Source organism: Papio anubis, chromosome 1 (assembly GCF_008728515.1).
Source record: "Papio anubis isolate 15944 chromosome 1, Panubis1.0, whole genome shotgun sequence".
Classification (NCBI taxonomy): domain Eukaryota; kingdom Metazoa; phylum Chordata; class Mammalia; order Primates; family Cercopithecidae; genus Papio; species Papio anubis.
This window is the reverse complement of record NC_044976.1, coordinates 90,675,261-90,702,678: the sequence shown is the minus strand read 5'-3', so window position 1 is coordinate 90,702,678 and position 27,418 is coordinate 90,675,261. Positions and strand designations below refer to the sequence as shown.

General features: G+C 39.8%; 1 protein-coding gene across 1 annotated transcript in view; it reads right to left on the bottom strand.

The window, feature by feature from the left end:
- The window catches only part of EPHX4 (epoxide hydrolase 4), a 36,174-nt gene extending 9,940 nt beyond the window's left edge, over nt 1-26,234 (bottom strand). Inside the window, exons 1-6 of the mRNA XM_003892191.4 lie at nt 25,896-26,234; nt 23,536-23,621; nt 13,114-13,271; nt 10,414-10,542; nt 7,618-7,721; nt 5,021-5,169 (exon numbers count right to left, since the gene is read on the bottom strand). Coding sequence (XP_003892240.1) covers nt 5,021-5,169; nt 7,618-7,721; nt 10,414-10,542; nt 13,114-13,271; nt 23,536-23,621; nt 25,896-26,126 — 857 coding nt within the window. The 5' untranslated portion in view covers nt 26,127-26,234. The remainder of the gene's footprint in view (nt 1-5,020; nt 5,170-7,617; nt 7,722-10,413; nt 10,543-13,113; nt 13,272-23,535; nt 23,622-25,895) is intronic.
- Nucleotides 26,235-27,418: the final 1,184 nt, after the last annotated feature.

Genomic DNA, 27,418 nt, shown 5'->3' with positions numbered 1-27,418 from the left:
ATATATGTAATTTAAATTGTTTGTCTTCTAATTTATTTTTGTTTACATGTTCTTTTTCTAACTTCTTAAGTTGAACTCTTACGTCACTGATTTTCAGTATTTCCTAATATAATCTTTAAAGCTATATATTTCTTCCTAAGTATTGTTTTAACTATTCCTCATGTTTTGAAATACCATTTTTTCTAAGTTTTTACTAATTTCATAGATTTTTTACCCATAGTTATTCAGAAGTCAAATTTCTGAATATATGAAGTTTTCTAAAAGTTTGTTGCTATTGTTATTGATTTCTACTGTAATGTGTTCAGAGAAAATAATCTATGTAATATTTTTTGGTATTGGTTAAGATTTTGCTTTGTAGTCCAGTATGTAATCAATCTTCATAAATATTCTTTACATTATTGAATAGGCTGGGTACAGTGGCTCACACCTGTAATCCCAGCACTTTGGGAGGCTGAGGCAGGAGGATCACTTAAGACCAGGATTTGGAGACCAGCCTAGGCAACATAGTGACACCTCACCACTATTTAAAAAAGAAAAGAAAAGAAAAGAATGTGTATTTTTCTGATTGTTAGGTGCAGAGTTGTACAGATCAAAGATATTAATAGAGTTGTTGAAATCTTCTATATCCTTGTTAATTTGTTTCTGCTTGATTGATCAACTTCAGAGAGAAGTGGGTTTAAATCTCCTATAGTAATTATGGATTTGTCCATTTTTTCTTGTAAGTCTGTTACATTTTGCTTTATTATCTGATGCTTTGTTATACGTTTAGAATTATCTTTTTGCAGTATAGGTCCTATAGCTAGTCTTATTCCCAGTTCATCCTGGTTCCTCAGGTCCAAATTTTGGCAAGCCTTTGGATGAGGATATAGTCCCAAGGAGGCTTAGGTTAATAAATGAGGGCTCTTTTCATGACTGACTATAATGTACTATACCTTATATTTGTAGTCTTACTGTGCATTACATAGCCCTGTTGTTAATGATATACTCAGCTTTGCTTATCTATATAAAGAATTACTCGGGGACGGGGGTCAGTGAGCTTCTAGAGGTCTAATGAACCTTTCCCTCAACGAGATTTAACGTATAACCAGCTAGTTTAAAAATCCATCTTTTGCCTTCATAAAACTGTTTTGAAGTTTATAGGCCTGCTCGCTCTCATTCTCTCTCTCTCTCTCTCTCTCTCTGCTAATTAACAGGATTCCAGTGACTACTCTTGGGAATGCAAGTCCTCCTAATAAACAACTATTAGTAAAAGAATCTCGGAAAGATGAGAATATTTTCCCTCTTTCCTTATAGATACTTACAACGTACTGTTCTACAACTCAAAGCAAGCACTATAAAAAGATAAACTGAGAACATGTTTGAAAATTGTCATTCTTGTCTCCTATCCAAAATTAAGATTTTAAATCTTTTTTCCTTAATATAAAAAAAGACTTGTTTGAAAATGTGCCATTCTATTTTCTCTTTACAAATGTTATTTGTAAAAACAAATAAACAAAAAACAAACAAGAAAACATGAACTTCAGACACTGTTACTTCAGATATTGTTGCTATATCCTATAAAATATAACCTGTAGCCTCTGCCATCTATCTGCCTTTTTTTTTTTTTTTTTTTTTTTTGAGACGGAGTCTCGCTCTGTGGCCCAGGCTGGAGTGCAGTGGCCGGATCTCAGCTCACTACAAGCTCCGCCTCCCGGGTTCACGCCATTCTCCTGCCTCAGCCTCCCGAGTAGCTGGGACCACAGGCGCCCGCCACCTCGCCCGGCTAGTGTTTTTTTTTTTTTTTTTTTTTGTAGTTTTAGTAGAGACGGGGTTTCACTTTGCCTTGCATGATAAACTGTTACCTACAAAGACCATTTAAATTAACATCTCTGTTTTGCTAAAGATATATATATATACACATATATATATATATTTGTAAATTTGTTCTTGTTATTCAAAAAAGATTTGGATTTACCTCTTCTTCCCTCATTCATATAATCTCATGACTCCCTTTGGATTCCACAGAGTTTGAAAGATTTTGTTTTATTTAAACCAATACCTGCTGTAACTTTCCATCTCTTACTTTCAACCATTTTGTGTCCTTATGCTTTAATTGTAACTGTGCAAACACCATATAGATGGATTCTTTTAAAAATCCAATCTGGCCGGGCGCGGTGGCTCAAGCCTGTAATCCCAGCACTTTGGGAGGCCGAGACGGGCGGATCACGAGGTCAGGAGATCGAGACCATCCTGGTTAACATAGGTGAAACCCCGTCTCTACTAAAAAATACAAAAAACTAGCCGGGCGAAGTGGCAGGTGCCTGTAGTCCCAGCTACTCGGGAGGCTGAGGCAGGAGAATGGCGTGAACCCGAGAGGAGGAGCTTGCAGTGAGCTGAGATCCGGCCACTGCACTCCAGCCTGGGTGACAGAGCAAGACTCCGTGTCAAAAAAAAAAAAAAAAAAATCCAATCTGATATTCTCTGTTTTGTAACTGGCAATATTAATATATAAATGCTGGTTGTGCATACTGACATGTTGAAATTGTTTGTCATTTCAGTTTGTGATATTTACCCTGCTTTGCTTCTTTTTCTCCCTTTCTGCCTTTTTGATAGTTTTACATTTTTTTATTGACAGTTTTTAATTGATTATTTCCTTATTCCCCTCTACTGGTTTGAAAACAATACTATTCTATTTCTATTATTTTATCATAAAAAATTATTAGCATATATATACATAGGCAATTTCTAATTCTATCCTCCATATAAATTATAACTTGCTTTTTACATTTTTACTTCATTATCTCTCTAAGCTACATTCTGGGTAATTTGGGGGGATTTATCTTTCAATTCATAATTCTCTTTGGCTTGTCTGATCTGCAATTTAACTCATCTATAGACTTTTAGATTTCAATGACCATATTTTTCATTTTCTAGAAGTTGTTTTTCAGCTCTTTCCAGCTTGTCTTGATATTACCTTGTTCTTTTCTCATATTTTTTATTCTTTCTTATGTGTAATTATTTAAACATACTTAATAGTCTTTTTAGTTCTATTATTTGAAAGTTGTAGGAGTTCGGCTGCAATTGTATTCTGACTACCATTCATGGTAGGTTAATTTTTTTTTTTTTTGAGATGGAGTCTCTCTCTGTCACCCAGGCTAGAGTGCAGTGGCGTGATCTCAGTTCACTGCAACCTCCGCCTCCTAGGTTCAAGCGATTCTACCTCAGCTTCCGAGTAGCTAGGATTACAGGCATGAGCCATCACACCCGGCTAATTTAATAGAGACAGGGTTCTGCCATGTTGGCCAAGCTGGTCTCGAACTCCACCCACCTCAGCCTCCCAAAGTGCTGGGATTATAGGCGTGGCCCAGGTTGATATTTTTAAATTTGGATTATGAACTCACCTTTAGGGGACTTCATCTGTGGGAATATTGTGAGGCCTGAATTGAGATGTATCCTAGAGAAGTTTTGTCTTTGTTTCTGCCAGGCTTCCTAGGGAATGTTAACAGCCTAAGGCATGTTAACACATAATTTCTGCCCTGAGAATTCCAGAATCATGGAGGTAGCACAAATTCAAATCCATAAACCTCAAATTCAAGGCCAGCTGTGGCTCCTAATTCTTAAGAGAAATGAAATCTCATTTTTTTCCCTAAGTACAGACCCAAACTGACAAATATTCATGTCTTACCTTTCACGCTATACTTTCTCCCCGGACAATATGTTCTAAAACCAAAGCTTGTCTCTACGTCAGTGACTCCCAGATCTTATATATCTTCATCCTAGATTCTCTCCTCTGAGTTCCAGACCCTACTATCCAACTGTGTATTTGAATATCTAAAGTATCACCTAAAAGTCAACTAGCCTAAGATCAATAAAATTCATGACTTTCCCATAAAAACTAGTCCCGTTCTAGTGTTTCCTGTCTCAGTAAATGGCATGCTTATCCATACTGTTGTACATGCCAGAAATCCAGGATCCATATTTGACATCCCTCTTCTCATTCTCCCTCCAACCCATTGCCAACCCCTGTCAATTTTACCGCTTAAGTATCTTTTAAATCTGCCCACTCTCTCCATCTCCACTGTTTTCAGACTAGTTGTTCAAGTTACCATCATCTCTAGCCTGGACTGCTGCAGTTTTCCCACATTTACTCTGAAAATTCTCCAGTACATTCTCTGCACTATGGCCACACTGAACTTATTCAAATATACATGTGGGTTGTTTTTCTTTTCTGCTTGAGATTCTCATTCACTGGCTTCACATTCGTGGTCTTTACATCCTTCATATGGTCTATTTGGCTGTGCCTGGCCAGCTGCTACCCACCTCTTGGACCCAGCCTCATAATGCTCTTCTCACCCTTACTTTCTGTGCTCCAGCCAAGAAGCCATAATTCTGTTGCTTGAAGCTACAACCCTCTTGCATCTTCCCACAGGGCTTTGGTACCTGCTGTTTCCTTTTTCTGGAATGCCAGTCCCCCTGTCCCCAATCTTGTCTAGTCAATACTTAAGTCATCCTTCACTTCTTTGGTCTAACATCATTTCCTCAGTTCTCATCTCTTTCTTTCAAAGCCTTTCTGTTCATTTATAACTGTTCACTCATTACTGTGGTTATTTGCTTAATGTCTGTTTTCTCTATTAGGCTACAAGTTTTGTGAGATCAGAGACCTTATCTGGTTTTGCTCATTACTATGTTCTGAGTACTAACACAGCCCAGAACATAGTGATTAATAAATATTTCTTGAATAATCATTATTTAAAAATAACTAAAAATATACATCTATTCCAAATAATGTAAAAGGAGAGAATAAGTGGATAGAGTTATGGATAAAACAAGTGACAGCTGCATGGAGGATTTGTGATATTATTCTGTCTACTTTTCTTTATGTTTGAAATTGTCCATAAAAAGATTATGCAACTTACTAAAAAATTAAAATACCTTATTTGAGTCTTTGGATAAGTGGTTAACTTAACCTTAAAAATAAAATATTGTCCCTTTAGGGTCAGACTGAAATATTTTTATTTAACTAAAAAGAAATTATACTAACCTGAAGATATTTCGGTAATGGTTAATTGGGCCACTTAATGCTCCAGGCTGAGAAAAGACATAAATATAAGCTTCAAGATCCTCTGTTGTTAATTGACATCCTTTTCTTCCAATGCCAGTGCTATGACTGGTAAACAGATGTTTCAAAACCTAATTTAAGTGAGAAAAGAATAATTAAAACTTTTTAGTTATCTATTAATAAGCTAAGTCTTTGGCTTTGGAAAGGGGATGGTGGTCATTGTGCAGTGACAACTCCTAATTTCTGCTCTAGCCAAATTTGAGATCTCATTGTTTATACATACATATTCTATGCATTTCTGCTTTCCTGGCTTTATTTTTTCTATATTCTTCCCTTCTAATCTCCCCTGCACACTTCATTTTTATAAAAAGCATCCTGTCTTCTTGGTGCCTATTCATATTCTACAAGACCCAGTTCAAGAGTTCCTTGGATAAATGACTAATTCCCCATCTGGGCAGGAAAGAAAACATAAGCCCAGGACATTGAGGAGGCAAGCTATCACTGACTACAGGGATTATATCAGAAAGCCACAAGAGCCAACCTGAAGGAATGCCTCATTTGATGCCTATTGTGGGATAATTTGGGTATCCAAGAGAATAATGACTATAAATGATTGGTATATATCAAATATATATTCATTACTCTAAAAATTGTTTGTGAAAAGAAAAAGAATGAGAATATATCCTGCCATTCTTGTGTGAACTATATTTCAGAATAAATAGATGTGGAAAAATTCTTTATAGCAGAATTTCAATTAAAACAGAAAGAATTATCAAATTAGAAAATCACCATTTTTCATACCCTAATGAAATAATGGGCCTAGGCTATGATCACTAATGTATGCTAAAATTAATTTAGTGGAAGGATGTGAAGAAATTTTGGATAGGCTGACAACTCATGAGCCCACTGATCACTGTTAGCATTAGTAAAACTGGACCAAGTAGGTGTCATGCGCTTCCTTGATGGGATGTGTTAAGAAATACATAGCACAGGCCGGGCGCGGTGGCTCAAGCCTGTAATCCCAGCACTTTGGGAGGCCGAGACGGGCGGATCACGAGGTCAGGAAATCGAGACCATCCTGGCTAACACGGTGAAACCCCGTCTCTACTGAAAATACGAAAAACTAGCCGGGCGAGGTGGCGGGCGCCTGTAGTCCCAGCTACTCGGGAGGCTGAGGCAGGAGAATGGCGTAAACCCGGGAGGCGGAGCTTTCAGTGAGCTGAGATCCGGTCACTGCACTGCAGCCTGGGCGACAGAGCGAGACTCCGTCTCAAAACAACAACAACAACAACAACAACAACAAAAAAGAAATACATAGCACCACCTATTAAGTATCCTTTTCAAATTAAAATTTAATCAAGCCTCTAGATCACCAGTACCTATGAAGTAGGAAAAACAAGGGTTAGAGGAACAAGTTAAATACCACCATGATGAAGCAATCAGCTAAATCCAAAATATGGATCTTTCCTCAGGCAAATTTCTTCAATAAATAAGTGAGATTAAAAAAAAATAAGAAAAAAAAGAAAGAAGGCACTATTATACATTTTAAAAGCTGTAACAACTAAATACAAGGTATAGACTTTGGTTCCTGATTCAAACAAAGGAAATACATCAAGACATTTATGACAGTTAATGAAATTTGAATGGGTATTAAATGATATTAAGGAGTTGTCATTTATTCTGTTAGGTTTGATAGTGGCATTGGATTTTTCTGTTTTTTTTTTTTTTTTTTAAGTTCTTATCCCATCACAGTTATACACGGAATTATTTACAGGTAAAATTATATTGTGCCTTTTAAAAATCCTCACCAATATCTAATACCATGTGAGACATATAAGAAGCATTTAGGCTGGGAGTGGTGGCTCACGCCTGCAATCCCAGCACTTCGGGAAGCTGAGGTGGGAGGATCGCTTGAGGCCAGGAGTTTCAGACCAGCCTGGGCAACATGGTAAAACCCAGTCTCTACAAAAAATACAAAAATTAGCCGGGCATGGTGGTGCATGCCTGCAGTCCCAGCTACTTGGGAGGCTGAGGTGGGAGGATTGCTTGGGCCTGGGAGGTTGAGGCTGCAGTGAGCTGTAATTGCACTACTGCACTCCAGCCTGGGTGACAAAGCAAGTTCCTGTCTCAAAAACAAAGCAAAACAAAAAAATAAAAATAACAAAGAATAATTTAATAAATTTCCAAGATATTTGCGTATGACTACTGGTGTCAGTGTACGTGCGACACTAATATCTGCATGTTTACTTTGTTTAGGGCTTTTTTTTTTAATCCCAAAGTCTTCTACTTTGCTGCTATTAAACCTGACATTTGTATTCCCTCATCTCCCCATGAGATGTTCTCTAAAAAGGAGTATGCCCGTAGGGGCACAGTCTCACAAAAAAATTGAAGAACAGCCAGGTATTTAAATACATAAACAGAGACTATGAAAATAAGCAAGACTATATGTAAGTTCTTAAAACCATTTGTTAAGTTATAATAATTTGCTTTCATTTTTCATTATTCTTCTTAAAGGTGGACTTTAAAACATTTTTCATTAATAAGAATAATACATTATTTGTTTGATTTGTTTGGCTTACCTTGAAATCATTTATTGAGAACATAAATTCTGGGAACCATGGTATTTGGAAGAAGTAGTAATAACTGGATTTCAACAGCTGAGCAGGGTGTCGTAAAATATATTCTGAAATTAAAATGCCATGTTAGACCTTATCCAAGGGGTATAAATTACTTACTGTTAGAAGAACTTCTTTTTAGGATAATTTCACTTTAAGATGATCCCATAAAAGAATCCATAAGGCTTCTTTGGAACAATTTCTATGCTCTTATATCTTATTATGAGTATTTCAGTATTTCCAAAATGTATATCACTTTATTTATTTTTTATTTTTTATTTTTTTGAGACAGAGTCTCACTCTGTCACCCAGGTTGGAGTGCAATGGCACAATCTCGGCTCACTACAACCTCTGCCTCCTGGGTTCAAGCAATTCCCCTGCCTCAGCTTCCCGAGTAGCTAGGATTACAGGTGCCCACCACCGCACCTACCTAATTTTTTGTCTTTTTGGTAGAGGCAGAGTTTCGCCATGTTGGCCAGGCCAGTTTCGAACTCCTGACCTCAGGTGATCTGCCCACCTTGGCCTCCCAAACTGCTGGGATTACAGGCATGAGCCACTGCGCCTGACCTTATACACTTTAAATAAAAAGAAAGTTTCACTTTATGAAATCTTGACTCAAAAGGGAACAGGAAGCCCAAACGACACTGCTTTTCCTCCAAGGTCATTATCAGTGACCTACCACTTTTCCTAGGAATACACTTCTTCACCACCACACACTGGTGGTAAACTAACTAATTAATTAAATTTAATTAAGTGCTAGTTTCACTTAACAGTGTCCTTGATGAAACAGCAAAAAAAATTAATTAAACTTGACCTTTGGGTACATCTTTTTAATTATTCTATGTAATTAAATAGAAAGTACACATAAAGCAGTTCTGTTGTCTCAAGACAACACAAATACAATGATTGTTCCAAGGAAAAGCACTTCTACAATTGTTTGAGTTGACGGGTTGAATTAGCTGTTTTTTCTTTTCTTTTTTCTTTTTTTTTTTTTTTTTTTTTTTTTTTTTTTTTGAGACAGGGTCTCACTTTGCCTCCCAGGCTGGAGTGCAGTGGCACAGTCTCAGCTCACTGCAGCCTCAACCTCCTGAGCTTAAGTGATCTTCTTGCCTCAGCCCCCCAGGTAGCTGGGACTACAGGTGCACACACCACACCCAGCTAATTTTTAGCTGCATTTTTAAATGTAACATTGTTTTACTTGAGAGAATGACTAACAACCTATCATCAGTCAGACATGGGTATTTGGCAGATAATCTCTTGAAAATTAACAAAGTGAGCCTGCCACGTCAAGGAAAAGAATCATCAGTAGTAGTTGCCATTGATAAAAATCAGACTTTCAAATGAACCTTAGAACTCTGGAAAACTTATATCTGCTACTGTGAGCTTCACAGCTTTGCAATACTTTAAAAGCTTTTCTGATGAGATTAGGGTGATGTCAAAGAATGTGATTTTTTGATACTGTTTGATGAAATGTGTCAACTTATGGAAGATCTGCATAAATCAGCGAACCAACATCTTCTAATGCATGATGATAAAAAACCAGGCATGGATAAAAGATCCAATAAAAGTACTAGGGAGACCTGTGGGTTTTAATAGCTCACACTATTAAAAAAACATTTACATGCCATCACATTCCACATTGTTACCTTTAAGAAACTATGGGCCAGGTGCAGTGGCTCACGCCTGTAATCCCAGCACTTTAGGAGGCTGAGGCGGGCAGATCACAAGGTCAAGCATTTGAGACCAGCCTGGCCAACATGGCGAAACCCTGTCTCTACTAAAAATACAAAAATTAGCCAAGCGTGGTGGTGGGTGTCTGTAGTCCCAGCTACTCGGGAGGCTGAGGCAGGAGAATCTCTTGAACCCAGGAGGCAGAGGTTGCAGTGAGCCGAGATGGCGCCACTGCACTCCAGCCTGGGCAACAGAGCGAGACTCCATCTCAAAAAACAAAACCAAAAACGAAAACAAAACCATTAATTTTTAAGTTTGGTATAGTATTAAGAAAGAAAATCCACAGTTATCTGAAAAAGCTATTAAAATACTCCTCCCTTTTCCAATTACAGATCTGTGTGAGGCCAAATTTCTTCATATACTTCAATTCAAACAACATATTGCAACATATTGAAGAGATTTGCAAAAATGTAAAACAATGACACTCTTTTCACTAAAATTTTGTTTTGGAAGATGTAGTTAGCTTTCATTTAAAATATGTTATTTATGTTAACATGTAATGGTTTATTTCTTTTGAGGAATTAACATATAAATATTTTTAAATTTCTATTTTAATTTCCAATACAGTGAATATTTATAAACCATATAAGTAAAAGCTCAATGGGGTCTTTAATAATTTTAAGAGCATAAGGAAGCCCAAGACCAAAAATGTGAGAACTGCTTTAAAGAATACTGCTATTCCTGACAGCCAAAGCAGTCAAGCAAGAGGAGATTTTATTTCTAGGCTGTCAGGATTCATTACTGTCAAAGCAATGTCACTGTATGTTTCCCTTTATCCCTCCCCAAGTTAACAGTAAAATCTTTTTTTGAAGGAATAAAATTATGTAAGCAAGTATAAAGCTAAATTTTCTTAGATTCCCCTAGAAGATTGAAAACCAAGGTATCTGACACTATCATGTGCTATCATGGTTTAGTCACTTAGTTTTAAAATATTATAGTAACCAAATTTTGCTGTTTCTAATCCAAAATGTCAGTGGCAGGAGTGAATTGTCACATTAGCAGAACTGTTTTGATAAAACTTGAACTCACCTGTAAATACATTTGGATGAGGGAAGTTAATAACAATAAGCTTCATCACCATTTCAGGATAACAGATGGCAATTAGCCAAGCAATCATGCCTCCCCAGTCATGACCAATAAGAACACATTTGCTATACCCTGTAATCAAGAAATAAATGTTGACATCATTAAAAAGAAACAGGTGAGTGCACCGTTACCTCACATAAAATAGTTATACTTCTGAAGCACCTCTTTTCATTATCTTATCCTAATTATGCACTTTGTGCAGATATTGAGTTCAGTGGTTCCAAAACTTGTCTGTACATCACCTACATAGCTCCACTCTAAACCTATAGATTGAGAATCTATGCCAGGAATCCATATTTTTAAAAAAAATTCTGAAATAGGCCGGTGTGATGGCTCATACCTATAATCCCAACACTTGAGAGGCCAAAGCAGGAGGATTTCTAGAGGCCAGGAGTTCGAGACCAGCCTGGGAAACATAGCAAGACCACCCCCCACCAAACCAGCCATCTCTACAAAAAAATAAAGAAATTAGCCAGGTGTGGTGGTGTCCACCTGTAGTACCAGCAACTGTAGAGCCTGGGGTGGGAGGATCCCTTGAGCCCAGGACTTCAAGGCTGCAGTGAGCCATGATCATGCCACTGCACTCCAGCCTGGGTGACAGAGCCAGACTGAGACTCTGTTTCTAAAACAGAAAAAAAAAAAAAAGCGGCGGGGAAGCGGGGGTACAAAACAAACAAAAAAACATCTGAAATAGCTAATGTTGCTCAGCTCCGGTCCCATGGACCTGAGTTTGGAAACCATGGTAAAGACTGCACATAATGAAGTCAAAAGCAAGATTATTTTCTTTTTTTGAATGTTCAGAAATTTCTAGTTATAGTAAAATTATAAATGTCTCATCTATGTCCAACTCATAAATCTTTATTTCCAGGAAGCATCTATTTCTTCTGTAACTTCATAAATCCTATGTACAGCTCAACACAGAAAGTTTGTCACTAATTTGGAACTGTGAAGTCAAATTGAAGTAATGGAAAGTCTTAATTATAGCACCAATTTTGCCCCAGTTTCATTTCATGTAATCACTCAGTAATTTAAAGTAGGTTAAAATGTTGATTAATAGAGATTCCTACAGGATTTCCATTGTATGGATGGATAAAATTCATTTGTAATTTATTCCTGGAGTACTTAAAATTGCTTAATTCTTTCAAGGAAGTACTTCTCACCATCACTCCTCACCACTATACTAATACACACACATAGGCATAGACACACACACATAAATCTTGTTTATATTAATTATTTGCCTAAAAATTTCATGATGACAAATTTAGGCCAGGTCTGACTGAATTATCACAAAATCTGAAACATAATTGTTCAAAATCAGTGTCGGAGTCTCTTTTACTGTAATCAGACTAAATGACAACATTGTACGTGACACCCCCAGACCCCAACCATTTTTTCTCCCCTAAAAATATTGGCCTGATCTATGCTCTCATTAGATTACTGTAGAAAGTGCCTTTCATTTCATGGTGTTTCTCACTATACTGCTTCCCTTAACATACTGATGGTAGCAGCTTGGTTTCAGTCAAAAGGGATATACTATTAATAGATTGGATTATTGTTAAAAAATACTTACTTTTCCCTTCTCCCTACTGTCATAGTAGTCTACCTGCTGCCCTTTGATTTTAAACTTGGCCATGTGATTTGCTTTGGTCTCATGGTGGCTGTATAACTTGACTTTGGGCTCCACCATATGACTTGCTTTGACTAATGGGCTGCCTGTAGAAACTTGAGCTTGTGCAGCTGAGCTCACCCACTACCATTGCCAGGAGAAAAGCTTCCCTCAGGCAGCCACTCCCTTTTAGCTTGGGCTCCAGCCCAACTCACAGAGAGAAGCCAGTCCCAGCTGGACCTGCAGCCTGAGGTAAAGACCAGAGGAGTCCAGCCTATGGTTAACCTGCAGATCCATGAGCACAGGAAAAAATGGTTATGACCCTATGCCACCGATCTGGGGTGGTTTGTTTCACAATATTATGTGGTTCTAACTGATGAATAACAACAGAAATAATGCAAGTGCATCTGTATTTTATAACATTTTAAAATGAGTATTTAGGTGTGTGTTCTAAAGAAATAAATTTTCTAAGTACAAAAATAAAATTTTCAATAATTATTTCTGAAAATAATAAACAGCATACATTAGGTCTATTTTTTTTTTTTTTTTTTTTTTTTTGAGACAGAGTCTCGCTCTTGTTGCCCAGGATGGAGTGCAATGGCACAATCTTGGCTCACTGCAACCTCCACCTCCTGGGTTCATGCCTGGATAATTTTTGTATTTTTAGTAGAGACAAGGTTTCACCATGTTGGCCAGGCTGGTCTCAAACTCCTGACCTCAGGTGATCTGCCTGCCTCAGCCTCTCAAAGTGCTGGGATTACAGGCGCGAGCCACAGCACCCGGGCCGTTAGGTCTATGTTTAAAAACAAATCTGAAAAGTCATTCTTGGCTGGTAGATGGAATAGTTGCTCTAGATGCATCATTTTAAATTTCCTGTATAGATATTTTGGGCTGACTACCTGAAACCATGGTGACAGGATCCAGATAATTTGGGGAGATGGAATATGCATCCTCCCAAGAAAAGATGTCATCGATTCACAATTTGTTGAATGTTTGTCCCTTAAAAAGAGTTGTTTTGTTTCAAACTAACCTACCTAAAGAATCTAAAATATCCTTTATGTCTGTAATTAGACAGTCCAATTTATAATTCTGTCGATGAATGGGAGCATCTGTTTCTCCATAACCTCTCAAATCCAGTGCTACAACTCGATATTCACTTTTAAATTCTCTCAGTTGGTAACGCCAAGAATACCTGCAGGAAAAAAGGAAGCGTTTAAAATACCATATTTACTAGAACAAAGAGTAACATTACAGATTTTCTTTTCCTTTTATTTTTTATTTTTTTTGAGATGAGTTTTGCTCTGTCACCCAGGCTGGAGTGCAGTGGTGCAATTACAGCTCACTGCCGCCTCAACGTCCCTGGCTCAAGTGATCCTCCTGCCTCAGTTTCCTAAAAAGCTGAGACTACAGGTGCACATCATCACACCCAGCTAATTTTAAAATTTTTTTGTAGACACGGGGTCTCCCTATGTTGCCAGGGCTGGTCTCAAACTTCTGGGCTCAAGAGTGATCCTCATGCCTTAGCCTCCCAAAGTGCTGAGATTACAGGTGTGAGCCACTGCACCTGGCCACATTTCAGATTTTCTCAGTGGAAAACTGTAAGAAATTCCTTATTTTTAGAACAGATATATAGCTGCAAGTAAGCAAGAAAGAGACCTACTTGAGAAGGAAACACTGACATTCTATTAGAATTATTTTATCTTTTTACCAATTCCAGTGGAGGGTAACAAAGTGCCACTATTTACAGAAACTACACAGTATCAGATACTAAAATCATTGTACTTACATAAGTCTTAATAAGTCCATTTTTAAAAAATTGAAACAAGGTCTCGCTATGTTCCCAAGCTGGGCTCAAACTCCTGGTTCAAGTGATCCTCCTGCTTCGGCCTCCCAAAGTGATGGGATTACAAGTGTGAGCTAACATGTCTGGCCAATAAGTCAATTTTTCATTTGCTTGTTTGTTTTGAGACAAGAGTTTCGGTCTTATTGCCCAGGCTGGAGTGCAATGGCGTGATCTTGGCTCACTGCAACCTCTGCCTCCCAGGTTCAAGCGATTCTCCTGCTTCAGCCTCCCAAGTAGCTGGGATTACAGACCTGTGCCACCACGCCTGGCTAATTTTTGTATTTTTTTTTCTTCTTAGTAGAGACAGGGTTTCTCCATGTTGGTCAGGCTGGTCTCAAACTCCTGACCTCAGGTGATTCACTCATCTCAGCCTCCCAAAGTGCTGGGATTACAGGCGTGAGCCACTGTGCCTAGCCAAAGAAGTCAATTTTTTAAGCTTTTCTTAAATGGTGTGTATAGCCACCAGGGAATCTGTACTATGAACAGTTAGTTATTTTACAGCCCGAATTTCTAGATAATAAATTGATTATATTTATCTGAAAAGTAGATTTTACTCACCTTACTCCACTGTCAAATAGGGTCAATGTTTTAGTAATAACCACAGCTTATTTATGGGTGAAAAAGTCTGAAGGCTTTTTAAAAAAAGATTATCACAGAAATAATCTAATAATAAAACAATCATTTAAGATAAACCTCTGCTTGCTAAAGCAAAATTCTGTGGAGAAGATCCTGAACCATGAGTATAAGCAAGAGTGATACTAAAAACATTTAACAACCAAAATGGCACCAGCACTGACCAATTAGAACAGCCACAGTGCTGCAGCCAAGTTCTGGAGGCCACTGCTGAGCCAGGCATTCTCCCTTTGCTTGATCATGGAACTGCAGAATTAATCGAAATAGAGAGATCCATGAGATTTTCTTTTTCAAATAAGCAAAACCATTTTAGATAACCAACAGAAAAAAAAGACATGGATTTTAAAAAGTGACTCACTATGTTACGGGACTGAAAATATGCATTTAAAAAAACGCATCTGCGTGCACATTTGTTCATGGAAATACAGTGTAAAATTATCTGACACAAGCCAAGTGGGAGATTATGGTCTGAAAATACTTTTGGAGTGCAGTAGGCAAGCTAACAACTGAATGTTAAGATTATAAACCAGTGTAAAGATTGTAATATAAGATTATAAGCCAACAGTGAAAGGGGGGCGGTGATATGAAGTGACACACAACAGTAAGATCAATGTAACAAACAGGCCAGGCACAGTGGCTCACACCAGTAATCCCAGCACTTTGGGAGGCCGAGGTAGGCAGATCACTTAAGCTCAGGAGCCTAGGCACCATGGCAAAACCCTGTCTCTATACAAAATTAAAAAATTAGGCCGGGTGCAGTGGCTCACGCCTGTCCCAGCACTTTGGGAGGCCAAGGCAGGCAGATCACCTGAGGTCATGAGTTCGAGACCAGCCTGACCAATATGGAGAAACCCCGTCTACTAAAAATACAAAACAGGCGGTGCATGCCTGTAATCCCAGCTACTTGGGAGGCTGAGGCAGGAGAATCGCTTGAACCCAGGAGGCGGAGGTTGAGGTGAGCTGAGATCGTCCCATTGCACTCCAGTCTGGGCAACAAGAGCAAACTCCATCTCAAAAAAAAAAAAAAGAAAAAAAATTTTTGCTAAGTATGGTGTCATGTGCCTGTGGTCCCAGATACTCAGGAGCCTGAGGTGGGACGATGGCTTAAGCCCAGGTGGCAGAGTTTGCAGTGAGCTGTGATCACGCCACTGCACTGTAGCCTGGGTGACAGAGCCAGAACCTGCCCCCCCTCCCGACAAAAAAAAAAACACTGTAACAAATGAACCACCTTACATCATCAGGAAGAGTGTCAGACACATATTTGGAATTATGAATGAATTTTATGAAATATTTTATGAAAATCTGCCAAAGCATTGCCAACTAAGATGGATTTGAAAATGTTAACAAAAAACAAAAACAAAAAAAGAATAACGAAAAAGAAAAAGGAAATAAACATGTCTTCTGGCCGGGTGCAGTGGCTCATGCCTGTGAGCCTAGCACTTTGGGAGGCTAAAGCGGGCGGATCACTTGAGGTTAGGAATTCAAGACCAGCCTGGCCAACGTGGTGAAACCACATCTCTACTAAAAATACAAAAATTAGCCAGGCGTGGTGGTGGACGTAATCCCAGCTACTCGGGGGAGCTGAGGCAGGAGAATTGCTTGAATCCGGGAGGTGCAGGTTGCAGTGAGCCGAGATCACATCACCGCACTCCTGCCTGGGTGACAAGAGTGAAACTCCATCTCAAATAAATAAATAAATAAATAAATAAAATAAAATAAACGTGTCTGTTTTGGCTAGGCTGTAATGTTGTTAATCTTGTCTGTGGATTGTAACAAATAAAGTAGCTTATTTCCTTAAAGATACTCATCTGTCAACACATATGATTGTATTTTTTCTGATTTGCCTTACTTAAAATTTTGAATTGATTTTTTATGTCTTCATAATTGAAGCCTAATTCTTCCCTCTTTATAATCCATCATACCCAATCAATAAAGTTCTGTTCATTTAACCTCATAAATATTTATTTAAACATTCCCGTCTACCATTCTATCATTACCTTAATTCAGGCCTCCTTTTAGGCAGCAGCCTGTTGCTTGGTCTAAGTGTGTCCCTTTCATTCCCCTCTGCTCTATCTTCTATAAAACCAGTGATGTAGCAAAGACACAAACTCATGTTATTTCCTTGCTGAAAATCTTGACTCCCTATTACTCATAACATGAAGCTCCAGCTCATTTTTCTAGCAGAAAAATATCTGAAAGATTTGACTATTGCCCAATCTTCCAGCCAGATTACTTTACACTCTGTCATTTGCTTTATAACAAAAAGAGCTAACATCTATACCATTCTTACTGCATGTCAGGCCCAACTCTAAGTGCTTCTTGTATGGTAATATTGATCTTCAAAACAATACTATGAAGTAGGTATTGTTATTATCTTCACTTAACAGATGAAGAAGTGGAGGGAAAACAAGGTTAACTGAAGTACCAAAGGTCACAGAGTCAGTAAACAGCAGAGCCAGGATTCTAGCCCAGGGAGTCTGGCCCCAGAGTCCATGTTGTACTGCCTCTGCAGCACTAGGTTGAAATAGGTGAACAAGTAGAGATATTGGTTTTTGCTTTTATTACTTTGTTCATGTGGTTTTCTTTGTCTGAAATACCATCACTCCCCACCATTCCCCTATTACTCCATAATCCCTGACTCTCACCCCTCAGTTAACTCCTTATCACATTGAGCATCTCCTCTTCTAGGAGACTTCCCAGCTCTCTCCATTACAGCTGGGGTGCGTGGGCCCCTTCCACACTTGTATGTGCACTCTTCAGGGCTGAGGCACACATCACTTTTGATACCTGGCTCTTCCACGAGATCGTTTCCTGGGTTGTCTATGAGAATATCTAACCCCTGTAGGAGATTAATAAAGATTTGTCGAATAAGTGAAACAACAAACAAATAAAAACACTGAGTAATGATAGTGCTAGAAGTACCAGTTGTGCAGTAGGACTTTTGTCCCAGTTCAAACCTTGAGACAATGACAGTTATCGGTCCCAAATTCCTACTGGGGAATTTGTATTCAATTTCTGTTGAACTGCACGTAGTTTCAGTACCTTAAGGGTCCATGTCTTCATTTAGGGTTTAATTAGAGATTTCAAGGTAGAAATTTGACTTAATGTATATAATCCTGCAACATTTTACATTTAGAATTGGATTAGAGATTATGCAAACATGATGCCTCCATGTCATGTTAGAAATAATTTAAATTGCCTTAAAAATAAATCCAGCTACTGCTTTTAACAATGAGTTGAAAGCCAAACAATATCCTAAACAATTCTAAGAAATAGGGCAACTGCATGTTTTTAATAAATTACTAAGGAATAATTTTTAACTGTCATCTTCCTGAAGTTCATAAATTAAACACATTTGATTTACACGTTAGCCCTAAACTGGAAAAGAAGTCACCCCAGTATTAGATTGATGAACATATCATTTACATGAATAAAGCAAAAACAATCTCCTTGACACAGGAATGAAAAACATTACAAAAGCAGTAACCCTGAAAACATTATAAATAAGCAAAACTATTTTCATCCACATTGCCTTTTTTCTGGTAGTTTTAGGTAATAGCAGAGGACACTCAGGAAAAATAACCAATCTCTTTCCCAGTGATAGCTCTTTACCTAAGGAGGGCTCCTGGTTTTACCAGGCTAGCCACTTTCAGATGTAGACTCTCATCCTCCTCTTTACCACAGAGAAATGCCATAGTTGTCAGCTTCTGTGTTCAGCTGTATGATGAAGGCCCCTCACTCGCCTCAGCACTTGAATGATGACGCATGCATTCCATACAGCTGGAGACGAAGACGACTCAAAGAAATTGCTGCCTCAGCTCAAAATATTTTTAAAGGAGATGCAAATTGAAGTGGAGAGAGAGAGTGGGAGAAAGATCATCCTTTGACAAACAGCCTTATTTGGGGTTAATTTAGTCAAAGGTCCTGTAGATGTGTATCTTGCTTAATATTTCCTTTAGACTTTAAGAAGACCCAGGATTTTATTGTTGCTGTGTAACAGCTGATTGTGTACATTAAATATCACCATTTCTCAACAGCTATTCTCAGGCAACGATGATAAATGCAGATAATATGTTACCTTTGTATGGTGCTTTTCTGTTTAAAAAGCACTTTCACACACATTATCAATTCATGGTTTTTTGTTTGTTTGTTTTCACTGTATTAAATATTTATTACCTACTTAACCTACAATCAAGCATACACTTCCATGTGTATTTAGGCAAAACTTAATTGCTAGAGGAATAACATTTAAATTTGTAATGTAAATTGAAATTGCTTTGAAATGCCACGCATGAAGTTTTTTTGGCCTTTAAAATGAAAAAAATAAATAAGAGTTTTGTCTTAAAACTCAAACCCTAGAGTTTTGTCCTAAATTCTCAGACCTTTTTATTTTTCCTATTGTTTGTTTCCACTAGCACCTCAATGGAATTGACTAGACCTCATAATGGGTAACAGTGGCAATTTGATTGATTGAAAGGAAAGACAGAGTGAGCATCAACAGGGGTCTTGGTTTAGCGTATGACTCCAGAGATACCTGATTACCAACAATCTCCACGTAATATTTTCAGATGCTCCCTAAACAACCAGGTAGCCTTCAGATTAATGATCAGCAAAGTTCAATGAATTCAATATGATCTATTTTGAGTAGCTGAGCTATCTGCGTTTTTAGTTGTTGCTGTTTTAAATTCTAGCAATGTTCTTACTGGAGTAACAAATGACAGATTTAGTGAATAGAAGGGACTCATGCCTATCTATGATCTTCACATATTTCTTAATCTACGGCTTTTCAGAGTGAAAATATCTCTAGGAGCTTCCCCAAAACTAAACCATTCCTCACAATGACCAGATCCCTTTTGGATACATCCAAGATTTGACTTTGTGGGAACAAATGGGAATGATGTCCAGGGACCAGTGCTGGACCCCTCCTAAGCTGTTTCATCCCCTTAAGATTCTAGAACAAGAATCACCAGCCATTTCTATTTTGCAAAAGGGCTCTCATGAGGAGTAAATAGTGAGACATGACTGTGAAAAACATGCACAAAATCTCTTAGAATATGACAGAGAGCATCTACTGCCCTGTATGAAAGTGGTTGTAGGTTCATTTTTATCTTTGTGTATATTGTTCCGCATGTAAAGAGGTGAAGTTCCAGAGGAATAAGGATGGACAAGTACTGGGGTTGGTGTGAGGCAGAGAAAGAAAATAGCTTTCAAATGTTTTGTTTCTAAAAAGTTAAGTATCATCTCCCTGATGTATGAATTTTATTTAGGATGATGATTTAAAATGTTAAATTAAGGTATTTTTATATTGTTGGCTGATTTTTTAACACCCTCTTGAATGTTTGTATAAGGTGTGATGTTTGAAAGGTAAAAATCCATGCATGTTATCAGATCAGATTACTATAATTCCTATAGAATGAGAACAAGCTGCAGAGGTCAGCCCTGACTTTCAAAAACAAGGGGCACCTGACTTTCTGGCACTGCCAACTTCAGAAGGGTAGCTATGGGGCTAACACTTATAGAAGTACCTGGCTCGGGAGGGGAATGACACACACTGGAGCCTGTCGGGGGTGGGGAGAGAGAAAGCATCAGGATAAATAGCTAACGCATGCTCTACTTAATACCTAGGTGACGGGTTGATAGATGCAGCAAACCACCATGATACACGTTTACCACGTAACAAACCTGCATATCCTGCACATGTATTCCAGAACTTAAACAAGAGAGTACCTGGCTCATAGTGAATGCTCAGAAAATGTTAACTATCATCACCAGAGTTAGGAAATTATTATCTGACACATGGATCTCCACACCGAATGAATGGGAATGAAGGAAGAAAATGAACATTTACTGAATATTCACTGGGGCCAGATTTTTCACATTTTGACTCTCTTCATCCTCACCCAACTCTGCAACATTATTGTAGATGATTGTTTAGGGTTCTGCAGCAAATTAGTGGCTGAGCCAGAATGTACTGCCCATGCTATGTTAAGCAGATTTGATCAATGCTTCAGAGGAACATTTTATTGTGAACTAATTATGCCATGCACTCCATGAGGTGAGACCACATGCATAGGCTCGAATTGCACTGGGCAGCTAATCTACCACCTCATTAAGCTGTCTCCAAATGAATGAAAGAACAGATCAAAGCATAACAGGAAAATGACTTATGTTTATTTAGGCACATCAATCCAGAAGGGGAAAAAGATCTTCATGCAGGGAAAGGAAGACTTCTCACTCTGGAAAAATTATTAGGTATAGGCGTCTTTGCTATCCTCCACTCTTTTCTTCAATGCCTAATACCTCCTAGTATACTAACATCCTCAATACATTTATTCATAAAGTCCCTTTCACTCACAAAGTATTAACTAAAGTGGGTCGGGTGCAGTGGCTCACACTTGTAATCCCAGCATTTTGAGAGGCTGAAGTGGGCAGATCACTTGAGGTCAGGAGTTTGAGACCAGCCTGGCCTGTTTAACATGGTAAAACCTTGTCTCTACTGAAACTTCAAAAATTAGCCGGGTGTGGTGCACACTTGTAATCCCAGCTACTTGGGGGCTGAGGCAGGAGAATCACTTGAACCCAGGAGGTGGAGGCTGCAATGAGCTGAGATTGCACCACTGCACTCTAGCCTGGGTGACAGAGCAAGATTGTCTAAAAAAAAAAAAAGTTTCTTAAGGTAGTAATCCTTTCAGCACTAGATGCATTTTAAATCAGGATTTTGAGTGACATAAAATCTTTAAGACTCTAAAGGAGGTAAGAAATCTGTAATGGTGGAATTCTAGGTGTTATAAGATAGTAAGGGAGGATTTGCAGACAGGATATTGTCCTAGACCTTTCAAAATATACCAGATTATTCTACCTTTGAGTCAACTAAGGGAACTGGGCTTTTAAAAACATCAATTTCTTGACGTATTTACTTTATGAACTATTTCTCATAGCCCTGTGCTATCAAAAACTGGTTTTCTTTTACTGCCATATGTACCACCTTTTTTTTTTTTTTTTTTTTGAGATGGAGTCTCGCTGTCGCCCAGGCTGGAGTGCAGTAGTGTGATCTCGGCTCACTGCAAGCTCCGCCTCCTGTGTTCACACCATTCTCCTGCCTCAGCCTCCCGAGTAGCTGGGACTACAAGCGCCCGCCACCAGGTCCAGCTAATTTTTTTTTTTTTTTGTATTTTTAGTAGAGACAGGGTTTCACCGTGTTAGCCAGGATGGTTTCGATCTCCTGACTTCGTGATCCACCCGCCTCGGCCTCCTGATATGTACTACCTCTTTTAAAGATGTTCATTAAAAAAAAAAAAAAAAAAAAAAAAGGCCGGGCGCAATGGCTCACGCCTGTAATCCCAGCACTTTGGGAGGCCGAGATGGGTGGATCACTAGGTCAGGAGATCGAGACCATCCTGGCTAACATGGTGAAACCCCATCTCTACTAAAAATACAAAAAACTAGCCAGGCGTGGTGGCGGGCGCCTGTAGTCCCAGCTACTTGGGAGGCTGAGGCAGGAGAATGGCCTGAACCCAGGAGGCGGAGCTTGCAGTGAGCTGAGATCCGGCCACTGCACTCCAGCCTGGGCCACAGAGCAAGACTCTGTCTCAAAAAAAAAAAAAAAAAATTTTACCCAGTGGGGTCAATAAAGAATAGAACATTTCTCCTTAGGTAACTGCTATGGTCTGAATATGTTCTCCCAAAATTCATATGATGAAGTTTATTTGCCTCCAGAGGACACATCAACAAGGCACCATCTTGGACACACACAGAGGTGGATGTCACTAGACTCTGAATCTGCTGGTGCCTTGATCTTGGACTTCCCAGTCTCCAGAATGGTGGGAAATAAATTTCTGTTCTTTATAAATTACCCAGTGTCAGGTATTTTGTTATAGCAACAAAAATGAATGAAGATAGTAACTAATAATTACATATTTTGGGCTCTAGATTTTCTTCCTAATGTTAAATATTTAGGTAATTTATCCTGCATTCCTGTAAGCCTATTGCTCTGTGCACAGGAAATAGTTCATTTTCAGTTTCCATGAGTGCTCTACTCTCTGCCTTCTCCTCACCCCAGCCTCACCAACATCTTCCTGATAACAATCACTCCACATCTTTGGTTTGTTCAAAATCTCCTTTCCCTACCCAGTGTTGTATTTTGTCTATAGTAGATACTCTCCACAAACTGTTTTGTTACTATTTCAGAAATTTGAAACATTAAAAGATATGTCTTTTAATCCTCAAAAAATATACAAATTTAAAATAGTAGCAGGTAGGTCTTTTAAGGAGGAAAACCATTGCTGTGATTCAGGAACATTTAGGAATATTAACTCTGGGCACATGATCAAAAAGTAGGGTCTGTTAAAAGTCATTACAAGAGGCTTGGTGTGGTGGTTTACACCTGTGATCCCAGCACTTTGGGAGGCCACGGTGGGAGGATTGCTTGATCCCAGGCTTTCAAGATCAGCCTGGGCAACATAGCAAGATCCCATCTCCAAAAAAAAAGCTAGGTGTGGTGTTAGATGCCTGTAGTCCCAGCTACTTGGTAGGCTCAGGTGGGAAGACTGCTTAAGCTCAGGAGGTCAAAAGCTGCAGTGAGCTGTGATCATGCCACTGTGCCCCAGCCTGGGTGACAGAGGAAGACCCTGTCTCAAAAATTACCATCGTAACAGTATTAAGAGGTGGGGCCTTTAAGAGGTGGTTAGGTCACGAGGGCTCTGCCCTCATGGATGGAAATAATTTCACTATGAAAGGGTAATTTCAATCCCCTTTTGCCTCTTTGCCCTTCCTCCTCTGCCATGTGATGTTGCAGCAAGAAGGCCCTTGTCAGATGTTGGCACCTTGATCCTGAACTTCCCAATCTCTAGAACTCTGAGAAAATACATTTATGTTCATTATAAGTTACCCAGACTGTGATATTCTGTTACAGCAGCACAAAATGAACTGAGAAAATAAGCCACGTTTTAATATAACAATAAATGTTAGTTGGTAAGTTTACCAGAATTCTGGAAATCCATGAAGCAGCAGCATAAGTGGTTTGCCTCTTTCTCCAGCAGCAACATAGTGAAATCTTAACCCTGAATCCTGAAAGTAGAGGGCATGGAATTTTAGTGATGTTTGTGTTGATTGACAAAGAAATATATTTAGCATTTCCACTTCATTAAAAAATAATAACTTGCCTTATTTTTTTACATTTGTGTATTTACAATATCTTCATGACACTCAGTTGCCTTATTTTTAACATCAAGGAATAAATTTACTTTCATTAATTTTCAAAAAGAAAAGCAAACCCCATGCCCTATTAATAGGGTAAATTGACAGATTCACTTTGTCAACACTCCCTTGACAGTGTCTTCTCTTCTTGTTCTAGTACAAGGTCAATTTATATATTATGAGCTTCTGAAGCAATGTCACAATTTGTAACTTTCATCTTACTGTTTGTAACTTGCATGTTACTGATGTGTCACATTTCATCTCCGTCAAATGCTGCAGGACATGTAAATAATTCTAATCTGAATTTATATTTCTGCCATGTTTACATCCTAGTCATCTACTTTTCTCAGCTTGCCCGTCAAGAGCTGTGCAGTTATATAATTCACACCTCCTTCTCTTATTTTTAGGTCTCTCCTTCCCACATTATTATTTTGAGTGTTGCATGTTCTGTTCCCCTTGCTGCCTGCTCATGTCATGTCAGTGTGCATTTCTAATAACAGAATGCCCTGAGTGCTCAAGACTTCACTCTGCATGTGGGAGACAAGAAAACCCAAGGAAAATTTAAAAAACATGGGAATGAGACAGGAATTCAAGCAAATACTAAGCAAGCTGAATGGAGGAAAGTAGAGGGAACAGCAGGAAAATAAAAAACTCTGAAAGCAAGCAAGCTAGGAAACAAAAAGAACCAAAAGCTGAACACAGACATTGGGTTTTTATATCAGGCAACTCAAGCAACTGAGTTTTCAGATGTGAAAGAATCATTTTGCAAATTCAGAAATGAGGCCCAAAGATGGTAACATGGGTCATAAAATGGTTGACAGCAGGGCTGTGATCAGAATCTCCATCTTGTCCTAACTCCCAGGACAATGTTCTTTCCACTCCTTCCTTCTCTGTCTCTGGGGAAGCTCTTTAGGCGGCCAGGGCGAGGGGAAAGGTGTTTTATGGAATTCCAAATGGTTCTTATACTACTTTTACTCCTCAAGTTGGACAGAGATAACAAAATCTGACTTTACCCTCAGTTGCACGATGGCTTCCTAGAGGTTCAATAACTTCTTTTATTGGTGGTGAGTCTTGGAGGATTAAATGTTGTGGGCACTGGATTGGATTTAATTAACATATACTTTATTGCACTGACTATGCATCAGGCATTGTTTTAAGTTTTTCGTGTTTGTTTTTATAAATATTAACCTATTTAATTCTCATGTCGACCCCAGGCAAGAAAGAAGTTCTCTTGCCTTTCTGAACTTCAGCTGCGGGTTAATTTAACTCCTAACAGGAAATAAGGACTTGATGACATAAATATCCCCTCTTATGAGGCTGGGTTTGAAAGGCCTGTGAGTCAGACTGCAGGGTGTATCACGGGAACTATTTCCCTTCACCACCTGGAGCACCAGGAAACAGAATATCTGTGGGCTGTGAGGAAGCTTGAACAATTACAGTCTGCAGGAAAGGCTGGATTTACTTTTTATTCCATTCATTTCTTTGGTCCCTGACTTCATAAGTCTGCATTCCTCCCCACAAGCACACACAATTTACTTATTGTTTCATGCAACCTAAGTCGTCTGTGATCATAATAAACTCATGACTCCCAAAGGCTGACTGTTTACTCTTATTATCTCTAAAATTGGGCAAGAACAGGCTCCTGAGACATTAGGATGCCACGAGGAACAATTTTCTACAGCCGATCTGAGCTCTAAAGGGCAAAAGGGTGACAGGAGACAGCTTTCCCTTGCAGTTGGAAAAAGAGCAGGTTTATTCTGGGTTGTTGTGGCGCGGGGCATCGGGGGTTGGGGGGGGCCGTAATATAATAGGACCCTGATTAAAGAAGTTCCACATTCAGAAACCAATCAAGGTGCCTGCAAAGACCGAGTGCTGTTTATCAGCAGCATCCCTCTCTTTCTCTCTCTCTCTTTCTCTCTCTCTCTCTCTCTCTCTCTCTCTCTCTCTCTCTCTCACACACACACACACACACACACACACACACACACACACACACACGACACGCAGGGACCCGACCCCTCCTCCCCTCCTGCCCGGACACTAGGGGACGCTGAGCTGGCGTCTTGGAAGGAGCAGCCCGGCGCCCCCCGCCCTCGCGGCGGTCACGCTCCCTCCCACTCCTGCCAGGCCCGCGCCGCCCTTCACCTTGATCCGCACGTAGCAGTGGGTGCCCAAGGAGGGGTCGCTCAGGCACGCGGGAGGGTGCTCCCGGGGGGACCGCCGGAAGGTCTGCGCCGGCCCCTTGCCGAGGCTCCACAAAAGTTTGAGCAGGTGGATGGAGGCGCAGAGCCCGCAGTAGCAGTAGACCAGGGACCAGAAGAGCAGGGACCGGAGCGTGAGCATCAGGCGGGGCAGGCAATCCCGCAGCCTCGCCATCGGGAGGCAGCGGCGGGGCCCGCTGCCCTTCCTCGGGAGCCGGTGAGCGAGTGCCGCGGCGCGCCAGGCCAGCCCGCCGTCGCCGCTTGGTGTGCGCCTCCCCCGGCCCGGGGCGGCCGGCGTTCCGTGTCACCGCGGCAGCTCCGCACACGCGCCGCGCCCAGCCCGGAGCGCGCAGGGGAAAGCCGGGCCTGCGGGGCGCGGCGGGCCAGGCCGGGGTGCAGAGCTCGGCCGTCTTCCGCGGAGAGCGAGATCCGGTTTCAAAATTGCAAAACTGCGGGGGAGGACGAAGGCGATACTCTCCAAACCATCCCGGGCACCAAGGAAGGAAGCGCCACTCGTTCTCTTTGTTGTTCTCAATGTATCAAGCAAAACTAGTTTTAAGCCCACACATTCGTGTGTCATAGTTCAGGGACACAGGTCAGCGACAAACTTCTATGCTATTACACCCAAATAGATTCTTCATAGTGCAAAATCACTCTGCACTGTGAAAGATAGCAGCCTTCCTTTTCTCCTCAAAATCTGTCATGGAATCATAATTTCTGTAGAAATCCGCCTATTCCTTGCCTGGTTCAGCCACAGCAAACTTACAGAGAGCTGCAACCCCGGGGATACAATGAATGCTCCAAAACGTGACGCGGCAGAAGCCTGGCCAGAAGGCCACACACCTGAGAGTTCGTGGAAGGGCTGGAAGCCGTGAGAGTGACAGTCCTCGGTAGATATCTCAGCCTCAGCACCGACGTGACCACTCTTGTCCTGACCTCCTCTATCGTCCAGCTCACTGTTAGAATTTCATTCAGCCTTTTCCCGATCACTGAGTCAGGTGTTAAGTGTTCATTTTCTGTGAGAAGCTGTCAAACTGGTTTACAAAGTGGCTGTACAATTTTGAATTTACTTCAGCATGTGTGAGTTATACAATTGACCTTTGAACAATGTGGGGGGTTAGGGTTGCTGACCCCGTTCACATCTGAAAATGCATGTATAACTTTTGAGTTCCCCCAAACTTAAGTACTAATAGCCTACTACTGACCAAAACAATTAACACATATGTTTATGTATTATATATCATATCTTTATAATAAAGAAAAATGTTAAAATCATAAGATAAAATACATTTACTATTCATTAAGTGGAAGTGGATTATCTTAAGAGTGTTCATCCTTGTCATCATCAGGGTAGGTAGGCTGAGGAGGAGAAAGAAGAGGCGAGGTTGATCTTCCTGTCTTGGGGTGATGGGGAGGGAAGAGGTGGAAGAAAATCCATGTGTAAGTGAACCTACACAGTTCAAACCC